General features: G+C 53.5%; 4 protein-coding genes across 4 annotated transcripts; 2 read left to right on the forward strand and 2 right to left on the reverse strand.

Moving 5' to 3' along the window:
• Positions 1-318: 318 nt before the first annotated feature.
• E0L32_011575 (uncharacterized protein) lies at positions 319-2,793 on the reverse strand (the record flags this gene model as incomplete). The annotated part of the gene is made up of 1 exon (XM_031134320.1): positions 319-2,793. The coding sequence occupies one exon, from the start codon at positions 2,791-2,793 to the stop codon at positions 319-321; it is 2,475 nt and encodes an 824-aa protein (XP_031000248.1).
• A 565-nt stretch (positions 2,794-3,358) lies between these two features.
• E0L32_011576 (uncharacterized protein) lies at positions 3,359-3,868 on the forward strand (the record flags this gene model as incomplete). The annotated part of the gene is made up of 3 exons (XM_031134321.1): positions 3,359-3,363; positions 3,433-3,476; positions 3,549-3,868. The coding sequence occupies 3 exons, from the start codon at positions 3,359-3,361 to the stop codon at positions 3,866-3,868; spliced, it is 369 nt and encodes a 122-aa protein (XP_031000249.1).
• Positions 3,869-4,043: 175 nt separating this feature from the next.
• Positions 4,044-5,084, reverse strand: E0L32_011577 (uncharacterized protein; the record flags this gene model as incomplete). The annotated part of the gene is made up of 5 exons (XM_031134322.1): positions 4,044-4,377; positions 4,438-4,825; positions 4,880-4,932; positions 4,986-4,992; positions 5,054-5,084. 5 exons carry the CDS (start codon positions 5,082-5,084, stop codon positions 4,044-4,046), a joined length of 813 nt encoding a protein of 270 aa, XP_031000250.1.
• Positions 5,085-8,088: 3,004 nt separating this feature from the next.
• Positions 8,089-11,128, forward strand: E0L32_011578 (uncharacterized protein; the record flags this gene model as incomplete). The annotated part of the gene is made up of 6 exons (XM_031134323.1): positions 8,089-8,148; positions 8,211-8,771; positions 8,829-8,972; positions 9,027-9,767; positions 10,275-10,533; positions 10,617-11,128. 6 exons carry the CDS (start codon positions 8,089-8,091, stop codon positions 11,126-11,128), a joined length of 2,277 nt encoding a protein of 758 aa, XP_031000251.1.
• Positions 11,129-13,062: the final 1,934 nt, after the last annotated feature.

Here is a 13,062-nt window from a genome sequence, read left to right on the forward strand (position 1 = left end):
CGGACAGTCTTATCTGTCAATCAAGACCACACACCAGAGATATTCTTCGGATCAAACCGGGAAATATCACGATCCTTCACCAGAGCCATGTCGGTAAGCCGGGAGCAAACTCACCGCAACTCAGGATCTGTAAGCAGCAGACAATATCAAGGACGTGCGACATCAGCGCGGTATGTGATGGTATCAATTCAATGAAAGCACTCATGTGTGCTGGGTATATTCAGTCTCTTAACGTAGCACTTCTTCTAAATTCAGATACCAACGCCGATGATGCAATGCCCAAAGCGCAAGCAAGGGAGACGACCGTGCTCCCATCCATCACTGCTGCTTACGCCTATCACGCTCCCTCTGCAGTTTCTTGAAGAATGCGTGGCTCTCCTTCTTGTTCTTCTTGAGTGTCTTGTTCATGGACTTGTTCTGTTCGACGTATGCCATGTCCTGCCCGCCACTCAGCTCATTGAGCGTTCCGGCAGTCCGGCGGACCTTGGGTTTGCGCCTCTGCGCGCGGCCCTGGCTGCCCTGATGCCACAGATCGTCAATCACCTCCTCGTCCTCTTGAGACACGAGCACGTCCTGCAGCAGCTCACGTCGCTCTGAAGGTGACGCAAAGGCCAGGTCGGGCGTCTTATCTATGTCCTGTAGTTGGGTGATGACCTTGAATGCGTAGCCTTGATCAACCAAGAACGCCTGTCGCTTAGAAGAGTAGAACATCTCTTGGGTGTCCTTGGATACAAGAGAGTAGAAGAAGGCATTAAAGCCTTCATCGTTGCGCCGCTTCGCTCGGAGGATGCGACCAAGGCGCTGAGCCTCTTGTCGACGGGAACCGTAGTGGGACGAGATCTGAATGAGGCAAGTGGCTTCGGGGAGATCGAGAGATGTGTCTCCGATCTTGGATAGGAAGAGTGTGTTGATCGCAGGGTTATGCTGGAAATTTTCCAGAATCCTGATCCGTTCATGCTGAGCTGTCGCCCCGTAAATCATGGCCTTGCCCAGCTTTTCTGCGTATCGTTTGAGAGCCCACACGTCGTCAGAGAACACGATGATTTTGTCTCCCCGAGACTCGTGGTAGTTGATCAAGTACTGGCACGCCTGGAACTTGGTAGGGTTCATCACATAGAGGAGCTGCTTCTTCCTGCCAGGGGCCTTGAGATACTCTTCGTAAAATTCAGTGGGCATGGAGCACCACACCTCTGCACACTGGACCTTGGCAATGTGTCCCTGCTCAGACAACTCCATCCAATTGGCCTCATACAATTTTGGCCCAATAAGGAAGTTGAGATCGGAGATCTTGTCGTCCTCTCGGAGCAATGTTGCTGTCAATCCAAGCTTGGAGTGTGTTTTGATCCGGGTTGTGACCTTTCTGAAGATCTGGGCCGGCACCACATGCACCTCGTCAAGAAGCATGAGACCCCACTCTCGTCCTGATAAGAAATCCATCATCTTTTTCGCATCGTGCGACCTCTCCCGGGTCTGAGTGACCATGGAGTACGTTGTAACAACGATGCCGGTATTGCCCGAGAACATCGACTTGTTGTCAGAGGTAAAGACAGCGATGTCATCCGGGTTGATATTGGACCACTTGAGAAATTCCTGCCGCCACTGCACAACGGACATGGAACTGGTGCAGAGAACGATGATGCCCTTCTTGACTGTGCAAGCCGCTGTGATGCCGACCAAGGTCTTGCCTGCGCCGCATGGCAGAACAATGATTCCGCTCTTCGCGCGGCCGTTACCGAACATCTTACTCAGGCTCTTCTCCTGGTATGGTCGAATCTGCGTAGCTGGCCGAAGATCAATCTCAAGGTTGGCATTGACCTCGTCGTTGCGGAAGTCGTATTCCTCCAACACGGGGAATCCGAGCTCCAGGCAACGTTTCTGGACCGTCTCTACGCCCTCATCTTTGATCTCGAAAGAGTGGACGGCTTCTTTATCGTCGTCGTCGTCTTCTTCGTTGAGCGCTGCGTAGATATTGCCTTCCTCGGGTTTTTCTCCTTCTTGACCCTGCTGCTTGTCGCCACTCTTGATCTCCGTCGCTTCACGGACACCAGCAGCATTCTTAGTACCGGGGATAACGAGGCCGCCCATCGTAGGAGCAAGACTTGTGCCTTCAGAGCCATGTACCCTGAACTGGGATATCTCCGGGTCTTTGAGCAACATCTGCAGCATGTTGGGGTCTGTCGTCTCGACCAAATACTTGGTGTTTTTCAGTACAAGCTTGATCTTTCCGTACGACTCAGTGCAGCCTTCGATAAAGCTACGAACTCCGTCTGGAAGAGGGGTCTTCAGGAAGCGATTCAATGCGTTGATGATGTCCTTGGGATTGAGTCCCACACTGACCGCCGCATAAAGACTATGGGTAGTCAGCATGTACTCGTGCAGGAATGTCGGCCTTGACAGAGGCTCTGCAATGGTGATGAGGAAGTCTTGTGCCTGGGGCGCAAGCGGATTGAAGCTTTCCAGAATGATCAACCCTTTCTCGGGGTCGATCCATAACGGGCGGTTCTCATGGTCAGGCTTCAGCTTCAACCAAGAGAAGTCCTTCTTTCCGAAAAGGTGAGAAACCGCGTCGTAGCCGACGGCCTTGGGCTTGCGTTGATAGCCGGCGAGCGAGAATTTTCCATGTGCTTTGTCGAGGTTCTCTACTTCAGATTCGCTAGCTATCTCCTGGTCGCTGTACTCGTCTGAGCTTCCGATGCTCCGTGGCGTCTCGGCACCAGGCGTAGAGACGCCGGAAGTCCTGCCAGCCTTGGAGGCGCCACGGATAGCGCCCGACGCCTTGCGCTTGGGAGGCATGGCTGGCAGCACAATACCCCCAGAACGGGGTTCTCCTAGCTACCCTTTCAACCAAACGGGATATATGGATCTGGATGGATCAGAAAGAGTCGGCTGTGCCAGTGTGAACAGAGGAAGACGATATTGATGATGATGGCAGTGATGAGTTGATGTTAAGATGGGGAATGGTTGCCTGAACTGCTTAATAAATGCGGGTCAATACAGTGGGAGTAGCGATTAAATCAGACTGTGAGTGTGGAGTCTGTGGTTCAGAGTGTCATGTGGGGGGGGCGACTGAATAATCTCGTCGTCCGGCTTCTTTGAGCTTCCTAAAAGCACCCCCACTACCTTTCTTGAGTACTTCGAAAGTGACAAAGTGATCCCGATAAGCTCGAAACCAAAGCGTCGCTACCTTGATAGAGTGTTCGAGGACTGCGCTCTGCAATCTGCCTTTGACTTCACCTATTCCATCCTTCTACTTCTTCCTTACTTGCTTTTACCAAGGTGCGGGAGACGTTCAATATTGGCGCGAGACCGCGTCTCCCCATTCTCCCAGCGAGTGATACTTCGAAGTCATAATTCCACGATGTGGTAAGTACTCTATCATGGTCGACACGGCCCGACCTGTGTGTACATTCTCATCTAATGCAATCGTTGAAGCAAACATGTTCTCAATGCCCAAGTGGCTATCCGATCTCCATGCTGTAGGTGCCCAAAGACATAGACTTCAACTGGTCGCGCGTTCGCCTGGTCACTGATCAAGCACTCTTTCCCAGGCCGGAAATGGTTCGACTGCGTAGAATGCCATCAAGAACAAGAAGATCACCCTCTGCTTCAGAAATTCGAGATGATCTTTGCCTGCAAGAAGTGCAAAAAGTGCTTCCGGAAAGATGCGCGAGAATTCGAGGAGGCCGACGAATACTGCCCCCACTGCGACAACCACTTCGTCCTGGACGCCGTTACACCAAAGGCGGCCATATCTATCGAGAGTGATGATGTAAGGATGGACAGCAGGATGCTTCGGGATGAGCGTGTCAAGGGTGAGGAGGGTCGAACAATATTTGATCCCGAGGGGGATGCCGACAAACTTGGGTAAAGGTGGAGGAGGGAGAGGTTCACGTTTATGAGCATTTGCGCAAGTCATTTGCATGGCGTTCAGGGAAAATGTTATTACACGAGTGTATAGCTCACAAAGATGTGGCGCACGAGCGCCCTATGTCCTGTCACGGACCTAGTTCCTGCTGTCCGTATGTTCCCCTTCTCGTAACTGTCTACTGCTCCTCGGACTCGCCCTGTGCGCCCCTGGTCAGGATCGCCGCGCTGCCGGTGCCAGGTGTCCGGCCCGTCTTCTTCTTGGCAGCCTCCTCCTGCTTCTCCTGCTCAATGTTCTTGACGTAGTTCTCGATGTCCTCGACAGGAAGCATCTCGATCGCCTTACCAGGGGCCATGATAGCAATCTCGATGTTCTTGGCTCCGGTCTGCACAACCTCGAGGAGGGACTTGATCGCCAGCCGAATGGTCTGCTCCCGGTCCATGTCTTCCTTGTAATTGCGCTCGAGGAACTCGCGGACCGTCTTGCTCGAACGGCCGATAGCATTCGCTTTCCTGCAAAATCGTCAGCGGTCTGTATGGGCGTGATCTATGCGCCAGCCACTTCACACATACCATGCGGAATAAATTCCTGAGGGTTCTGTCTGATAGAGTCGGGGAACAGTGCTTCCCTTGTCGAATCCGACCACGAGAGTGCTGATACCAAAAGGCCGAACACCGCCGCTTTGCGTGTAGCGTTGCTGAACACCAGCGACGTACTTGGTGATGTACTCTATCGTGACAGGGTCCTCGACAGTCAGGCGGTGTGACTGGGCTTCTAGTCGCGCCTTGTCGACAAGGATTCGGGCATCGGCATTCAGACCGGCGAATGCCAAACAAACGTGGGTATCAATCAGACCGAGCTTGGAGGGAGTGATTCGTGTGTCCTGCAGCTTCATGGCAGATCGCTTCTCGCATCCGAGTACGACAATATCCTTGCCCTTGACGCCGACCGCACACGTTCCTGTACAGTGCATCAGCTTGCCGTAGAATGACCCGACAGATCTGGGTGACGAACCTCTCTTCACTGCTTCACCGGCATACTCGACTTGGAAGACGTGTCCATCGGGACTAGAACACTTGTGAGATTGTGGATTAGAATGGCGGGCATCTGTGGCACAAACCTGAAGACTAGAATGACCGGGTTAGTATTCCGTGTTCGCAGCTACGGGTGGTAGAGATGGATGCTTACCAGACAGAGCTCTGTCGTAGCCGGAAGCCATGATGGAAATTCGGGTGCTCAGTAACAGCACTCAACAGAAAGAAGGATGGCCGTCGTCAATCACCGAGAAGCCGTGTCTTGGGGTCGATTGTGGTGTATGGGAGAGTGTGATGCAGCGGTCAAATGTTTGATGGTTTCAGCTGTTCAGGGCGCGAGGTGTTGAGGGACAGACAGGCTGCAGCTCTGACGAAGCTCTAAGGAAAGGCTGAGGGAGTGGTGGCTGCTGCGATTGGTGTGGAAGCCGGGTAGGTCCCACCTTTTTAGCACTCCTCGCCAAGAGCTCCTGAGAGCTCCTGGGGCGCATCACGTGCTTACGTGACCAGAGGATTCAACGACAAATCTCGTTTTTCAACATGCACGCGCCATACGTGTCTCTGGATCCGGTCTATCTTGAAAAAGTTCATTCTTGATCTGGACACCATCAGTTCTCACACTCTGCCCTAACGCCAGTCAAATGCGCTTGGGACCCGCCTTGTTACAGTGACTAGTCATGATCAACTGAGGACCGATGGTCCCTGTCGCCAAATCTACACAAAATTCGTGTCAGGATGCTCACTCTCGGCCTCGCACTCTCTTCACAGAAAGCACCGTTGCCGTGGTGCTACCAAGAAGTCGAACTCAGCGTCAATGAGATGATTAGGTACTTGGTATCAGCCTACCGACACCCGATCTATCCTGGGAGCAACGAATCCGCAGCAGCTGGCCTCTATTGGAAGCATTCTTGTTGATTCCGGTGCCCAATTTACTAGTTACAAAACTTCCACAGCTACTTGTATGCGTGACAGCGCCCGCGCGGATGCTATTCTTGTGGAGATAGAAGGCCATCTCAGTATCAAGGGCGGGAGCCAGCCAGAGGCCACTCTCAGATTCCGTACTTGCTAGAATGCATCTACAGGTACGGCAGCATATCTTTTTCTGCAGAGCTTGCATCTGGCGGTCAAAGGCACTTGACAACGAGAGTTCTTTCTCCCGTGCCCTTGCATGGCTTGTATCGTGGTTCGAGGATTACCTCAATTAGGTGACATTTTGAGCACGAGGAGATCCTCTACCGAGTGAACAACGATCCACAATTGGGCCCTTCCTATATGAAATGCTCGAGTTTTCGTCAACGGTCGCGATGTCGCTCTGCCATGGGCCTCATTCCTACGGGCTACAGAAGAACTTGCGAAGCTGAATGGCTGCACAGCGGGATCCAGTCTCAAGATGGCAATGCAGCAGTGAGGGCGCAAGGGGCGGATGAGAAACAGCCGAGTCTTATGCAGCTTCTGGGATACCCATGATCATTGGTAGGATGTCTCAAATACCTTATGGAGTACAAGCCTCCCCACGATCTTCTTAGCAGCCATCAAGCCCTGGCAAAGGGTCCCAGAATGGCATCATGGTGAGTAACATCTGGGACACGGCACCTGCACCCATGTCAGCCCAAGCCGACTAGCCAGGGGCGCTAGATTTAGAATAAGCGATACCCTGCAGGCCGCTGGCTGCCAGACAAGCGAGACCCGTGCGGGTCCCCTGGCCACCCGTACCTACTCTTGTGCACTTGGCACCACGGATTGTACTTGTACACAAATGTGCGGGGAGTCCCACCAACCACACCATGAGATGGCATCGTTGATAGGCCCACAGCAATGGTAGGCTGCGCCGAGAACGCACCGGCTGCTGGCTGAGCACCGCCAGATGGCAGAGACTATGCTGCAAAGAGGAAATCAAAGTCACTGTCGTCTCGATCAAGACAGCTCTGATTGGGGGGCATCTCAGGCACAAGATGTACCGCCTCCCCCAAGACCCCGTACCCTCCCGTGGCCCCGTGCCTCCCAAGCCTAGATACGTATCTAGGCTTGGGGCAATGTCGATCAGTACTGCTTCCAATTCAAACCTCGTACTGCAGTCATTCTGATTAGTTATCGGGGAGCTGCGAGACGATAAGTGCCCAGAGTCAAGGGATCGACAGTCCCTCTTTGTCTAATTTGTTGCCGTACGAATATTCTGGGCTAGATCTCTGTAGAAGCTGACTTGACTGAGCCGACAAGCAGGTGAGACAGACTCCAGCCCAGGTCAACAAAAGGCCCGGCGATCCTCGGCCGTCATATTATTCTCTACATTGTTAGCGGCTCTACGTGAGATCAACATCTCGGGACATGGGGGTTGATCTGTAGTATCATTCGTCCAAGCCTGCAACCACCAAGTGACTTGGGGGTCCAGCCGTTGGCGAGAATCCGCACCGCGTCCTTTTGCTCCTCGTGCATCCCTGTCCCTTCCTGCAGCCCTATGGCGCCTTTCCGTCCTGCTGGTGCAACGATGTCCAGGGATGGAAACAACGGCACAGCCTCTCTCTTGGACCTGTCCTGTGTCGTGGCTCATCAAGCTCACGACGCATGCATCGCCAAGAGTCTGCACCGTTCCTACCGGCTCGATCCAGGATGTGGCCCGGTCCAGTCTTCCATCCCCACCCGTATTCATCAAGTCTGCCCTGACCACCTGTCTAAACGACCCCATCGCGGTGGTACCAGACTAAAAGAAGGTGTGTCCAAACTTGGTGACTTCGATGGAACGTTCCGGGATGGATCCCATCCCCATTGTCCCTGGTACGTGTTTGCAGATTGCTGGAGAGCCACTCGCCTTGGCCCTCACAGTCATGCATCTCTCCGTAGGTGCAATGTCTCCAACACCATGCCGTATCCGGAAAATAAGGAGTACCCCTTGTGGCGAGTACAGGGACGACATAGCACGTACTGTGCATGTCAAGTCAATGTGAATTTTCTGATGTTTCGTGAACTGCCGACTAGACGTCGCCATAGCCCTTGTCGACCGGCCCGCTGCCCAGACTACATCCGCTTGGATCCGATTCCTGTACCTTGGGGCACTGATTGTTTATCTTCTCTACGTCCCGGCCGAGTGACACCCCAACTTCCCCCAACACCAACCCGGAGATATATAAAGAACCGGAACCATGATCAGTGGTTTGACATGGTCGAACCTCATCCCCTCAGAGGAATCTTGACATAATGGTCGGCGTTCCAGGCAAATACAAAGGCTGCGAGACCTGTCGGCTACGTAGGGTGAAGGTATGATCTCGTTCCCGACGGCCCGAGATGTGGGATCTGGCCTCATCTAATCGTTTGAGCAGTGCGATAACGAACGGCCCTTTTGCAAAAAATGCCTCGATAGTGGCCGGCAGTGCGCTGGGTATGAGCGCGAGACTGTGTTCATCATAGGAACACTGGACGATGGAGGCCGGTGTTCTTCGCATCCGCCCCGTGTCATCAAGTCGAGAAAGGCCAAAGGCAGCTCGCCGAGAGCAGGTTCGCCGAAACCTGGTCCATCAAAGGAGAAGGCGCCCGAGAGAGCTCAGGGTGACCCTATAACCCTCGTTGCCGTGGAACCTCTGCGGCCGGCGTGGGACGATCTCATCTCCGTTTCGGACCGCGATAGCTTCCATCAAGTTCAGCTCGCAGCTCTACGCACAAGTCTTCAGTCCTTGAATCGGGAGACAGATAGTGTAAGGGATGCGAGCTTCCAAGTAACAGGATTTGAGACATATGCTCCAGCAGACCTACACCCACCGCCAGTGGAAGAAGAGTTCACAATACACGCACAATGCATGGTGCACTTGAACCAGCCAAGCGACAACCCGACCGCCAATATAGAGGCAGCTGTCACAGATAGCATCTGCCTGTATCTCTACGAGGTTCGTTAACCTGTGGCCGTTGAGTCGCCTTGCGAGCGAGCCCTGATTCTTTTCTAGCATAACGCCTCGCTCAGGTACGATAGCCTGCCCCCGTGGAGCGGTTCTGCTTCTCAGTCAGACCCGGTGAAGCGATTGGGTCCAGAAGCTTTCAAAGGATTTCCAAGTCACCACTTTTTTGTTCGAGTGTATCGTCCTACTGCAGTATGTTTACATCCCTCCAGCCAAGCTTTCTCGAGTGCTAAAACGAACCCCTAGATATCTGCTGCGCTCATAAACCGCCAGAACACCTTCCTGTCAGGACCGCAGTGGCTCACTGTACCGTGGGAGACCTATCCCAAGTCATGGACAGACAGACTCTTCGATACAATCTTGCTCCTCCCATCCCTCCTATCCCGCTGCGATCGATTACTACCATACAACCCCACCATGGCTCGCCGCCTCATGGCCCAAGATCTACTTGTCAATTGCTTGAGTGTTGAGAGACTTCTAGACGATTGGCATGTCGCTGTGAATCCTGGCTGTGTGGACCTCACACAGCCGCTGGCGTTCTGGATGGAGGCTCCAGTTGATGCGCATGCTCATATCCCCTTTGCTGAGGCCTTTGCCTTCCAGAACTCCGTGGCGGCGGTGACCTTCATCTACTATTGGACGTCATTGATAGTATTTTACCAATGTATCGAGCGAGTCCACTCGGTCATCTTTCAGCCCGTTGTCGACGCTTTCCCTCAGATCTACCCAGATCTACCCCCGAATCTGCACATCGACGTCAGCAAGTACTCCATGGAGAAGGTCAGAGATCTGGCGGCCAATGTGTGCCGTGGCTTGGACTTTGCGCTCAATTCAACGGTTCAGCCAGATCTGCTAGTGGCGCCTCTGTTCATCATCGAGCAGTTATACAAGGAGGTCAATGCTACCTATGGTGACGCTGCATTGGAGCTCATTTGGTGCGACGGCTTCCGCATGAGGCTGGCGGCGAAAGGTCAAGACCTCGTTGAGGTGATTCAAACCCGGAGCTGGATTGATCTGGGCGAGTATTAGGATCCCATTCATTGTCGAGTTATTTGCATTGCGGGAGCGTTGGGGGATTTCATGACCATTCACCTCATTCACTTGGATAGCTGTTGTAGAAATGAAGGCTAGATCATGGTTTTGCGAAGGCCGTTTGGACATAGACTTTGTGAGGGAGTTATTTTTTTACTTCGTCCGATGTTGAGTTGCTACCCTTGACCATAGATATTGCGCTTCATTCACCTAACTTCAAAGATGACAATAAAAAAGAGATTCACTACTGCACAATATCAAAGCAGGTGTACTGAGCACAGCTCCGCTTCTGCCTCTTCAATAAAATCTCCAGAGCATCCTGATGATGAGGAGAGCCTGACCATTGGAGTGTTCATCATATGACATCGACCTCGGAGCAGGAGAAGCAACACACAGATTTGCCTGCCTGCGTCACCCTCGTTGCTGAAGGGTTTTCGACTCTACATACCATCCCTTTCGCAGCGGTCGCCCACCAGAGATATGCCGCCCAAGCGAGCTGCCTATGTGATCTGGGTCAACGGGGTGACGAACCCAGACCAGCTCGCAATCGCCAGGAGGCTCGCTGCCTTTCTCGGCAATGGCGCCACCGCTGTTGACCTGTCTGTCAGCACCGCCACTTCGATCCCGCCCGATAAGCGGTCTCAGGACCGCGCGCGCAACGATGCGCTCTTGAAATTCGTCTTTGCAGCGGACCGGAAGTACAAAGCTGTTGTCATCACAGGTAAGCTTTGCCGATTTCCCCACTCAGTCCCGAGGCGTTCCGGAGCTCGACGTGATGATCTTCGTTTTGCTGACACGGCCAAGACCTACAGTACAACACGGCACAAGGCAGACACGCCTTTGAAGAGGTCCAGACTGCCGCAAGGGTGGCTGACCGACCTTTCCTACCGGTCTACTTGAACAGCGCCGCCACTGCGACCGCCACCACGACCGCCACCGGGAAGGCAGGTCAGAACACAGCAGATTCGATGGAGGACAAGGGACCACCACAAATCAAGAGGGCTCTGGCGGGAGGCCACGATGGCAGAAGCAAGGCTGACTCCAGTGGCGCGAGGCGAGATTTCGGCGATGCCGCCGGGGGCGCGGCAGCCGACGGCCCCACCAATCGCGTGGCGGATGCCGAGATGCTGTTCCGTGGCCCCGGCACTGAGGGCCTCTCTGTCGACGCATGGGGCCGATCAGGTGCCGCAGCTGCCTTGGAAATCTACAGGCACGTGTGCGATCTCGAGCAGGGGGTCAAGTGGGTTGATCTCGAGGAGGATAGTGATGACGGAGGGTGGAGTCTCGTCTCCAAAGGTCGCGAGCCCGACCCATGAAAGACGGCACCTCGCCTATCGGCATGGAGGCGGTGCAAGCGGGCCATGCTCAGGTCGCGATTTATGGACAAGGCAGAGGAGCTTCTATCTTTGCTGTGCCGCAGAAGGATTGATGCAAGGCATGGTATCTTGTGTGGTTAGCCGTGTACATTGGAGGATCCTGCACCCGAGCTTGTCCCTACGCCTCGTCGCCTGCGGTTCGTGCTGCTTTGTCGGGCTCGTTCGCGGGGAGGGGACTGACGCGGCAGGGCGGCGAATTATTTTTGTGCACCAGGTATGCTTCGTCTTGTCCAATGCAAGTGGACCGACGATCCTCACGGGCTTCGCGTCTTGGCGAATCTCGAGGCAGCGCAGTACGGGCAAATGAAGTCAATTTAAAGATGCCAGTATGTTACGGCAACTTCTTAATACCACCTCTGGAATAGTGCAAACTGCTAGTTTAGCGCCCATTCGCCAGCATGATGTTTTAGACATGATGACTTGACTATGAGCCATCCCAGCCAGACTTCCACTTTTCCATGTCAAGCGGTATCCGTACTCTGTACTCCTGTAACGCGTAAAAACTACCCGTTTAGATTTGCTGGGATTCAGAACCTGATCGACGCGGTACGAACGGTTCCTTGTCGGTACACGAGAGGACAGTGTTCCCCATTTCCAGTCACACAGTATCACTTACACATAAACCTCAGGTGCGTGGCTCGACTCCCCAGCATGACAGCTCTCTCCACGGGGCAAGAATATCTAGGTTTCCAAGGCCTTGTTTGAAGGAAGCCATAGGCCATCCAAAGGCGGACTCTTTTAGAGATGGCCAGCCCATCAAGCCCTCTTCACACATAACTTCCGTCCAAATTGAAACTGCGTTTCTCCAGGCCGTGACTAATAAGAAGGATATTCCTACGTATCGAGCCGCCGGAACATACCTCCTTCGATCATCCCACTGAACCGCGAGGGGCAGTCCAATAGGTTCAGGTTGCAGATCTACAGAGCATGCTGCCAGCCGGGACGGAACGACTAGTTCATCCCATTTCGACAGAGGATGGAAGGATTCGAAAGACAGGCCAAGCCGTGACTGAAACCTCAAAAATAGGGGAAGAATAGGGGGGGCTAAATCCAGCCGGTTGGTTGATGCACATGCCGTTGCATTGGGCGGGCCACGCACATTATGCAAAGCTGCCACACCCTCCCGAGCCAACACCTCCACGTCGACTACATTCATTGCCTGAAAGAAAACAGGTTACAATCCTGGAAGATGAAGGAGAATCCCTTCTGGGGATTCATGTGTGGCTTTCCGCAATGATTATCGCCCAGTTCAAGTGGCAGAGGGTCAGATCGAGTCTTTGGAACATCAAGCCCGAGAAAAGCTCCAAGGCTGAGTCTTTGATACTCAAGACCACCCAATGCTCATTCGCTCGAACCCCATAGACAAGAACAGCTACAGACAAGGGTAGCCCCTGTGCCAATCGTTGGCAACCTCCGCCCTAAATGGGCTGGATGAGACTCGAAATCTGGGGGTAGCCCTGCGTGCATTGTCGACGAAGTGGGCTTGGAGGCTGTGAGACTCTTCTCGACAGGGTACGGATGGGCCAACCACGTCACAGAACAGCTGTTTCGGGCACAACTGCCTGTGGATCGAGCCCTTGAGCGCGGGTCGGAAGAGCGTGTTTCAGGCTCCATTGATGATACTCGGCGCCTGATGCTGTCTGAAAGGATGGCCTCATAGGATAGCTGAGTTCCTGCCAACCTGCCTGGTCCCTATACTACGTAGACGATTGCATGATAAACGGTGCCACATTCCCACTGGCGAAGTGTTTCGTCTCTTGATGCATTTGCCTCTGTTAAAGAGACAGACACTCCCCTTTTCGCTTGGATATAGGTTGTCTGGTTTGATCCCCTCTTACTCTCACCAGTTGAGCTGCTGCCTCTGGTAGATTCCA

Source organism: Thyridium curvatum (genome assembly GCF_004353045.1).
Source record: "Thyridium curvatum strain D216 chromosome Unknown NODE_110_length_109174_cov_86.414436, whole genome shotgun sequence".
Lineage (NCBI taxonomy): Eukaryota > Fungi > Ascomycota > Sordariomycetes > Thyridiales > Thyridiaceae > Thyridium > Thyridium curvatum.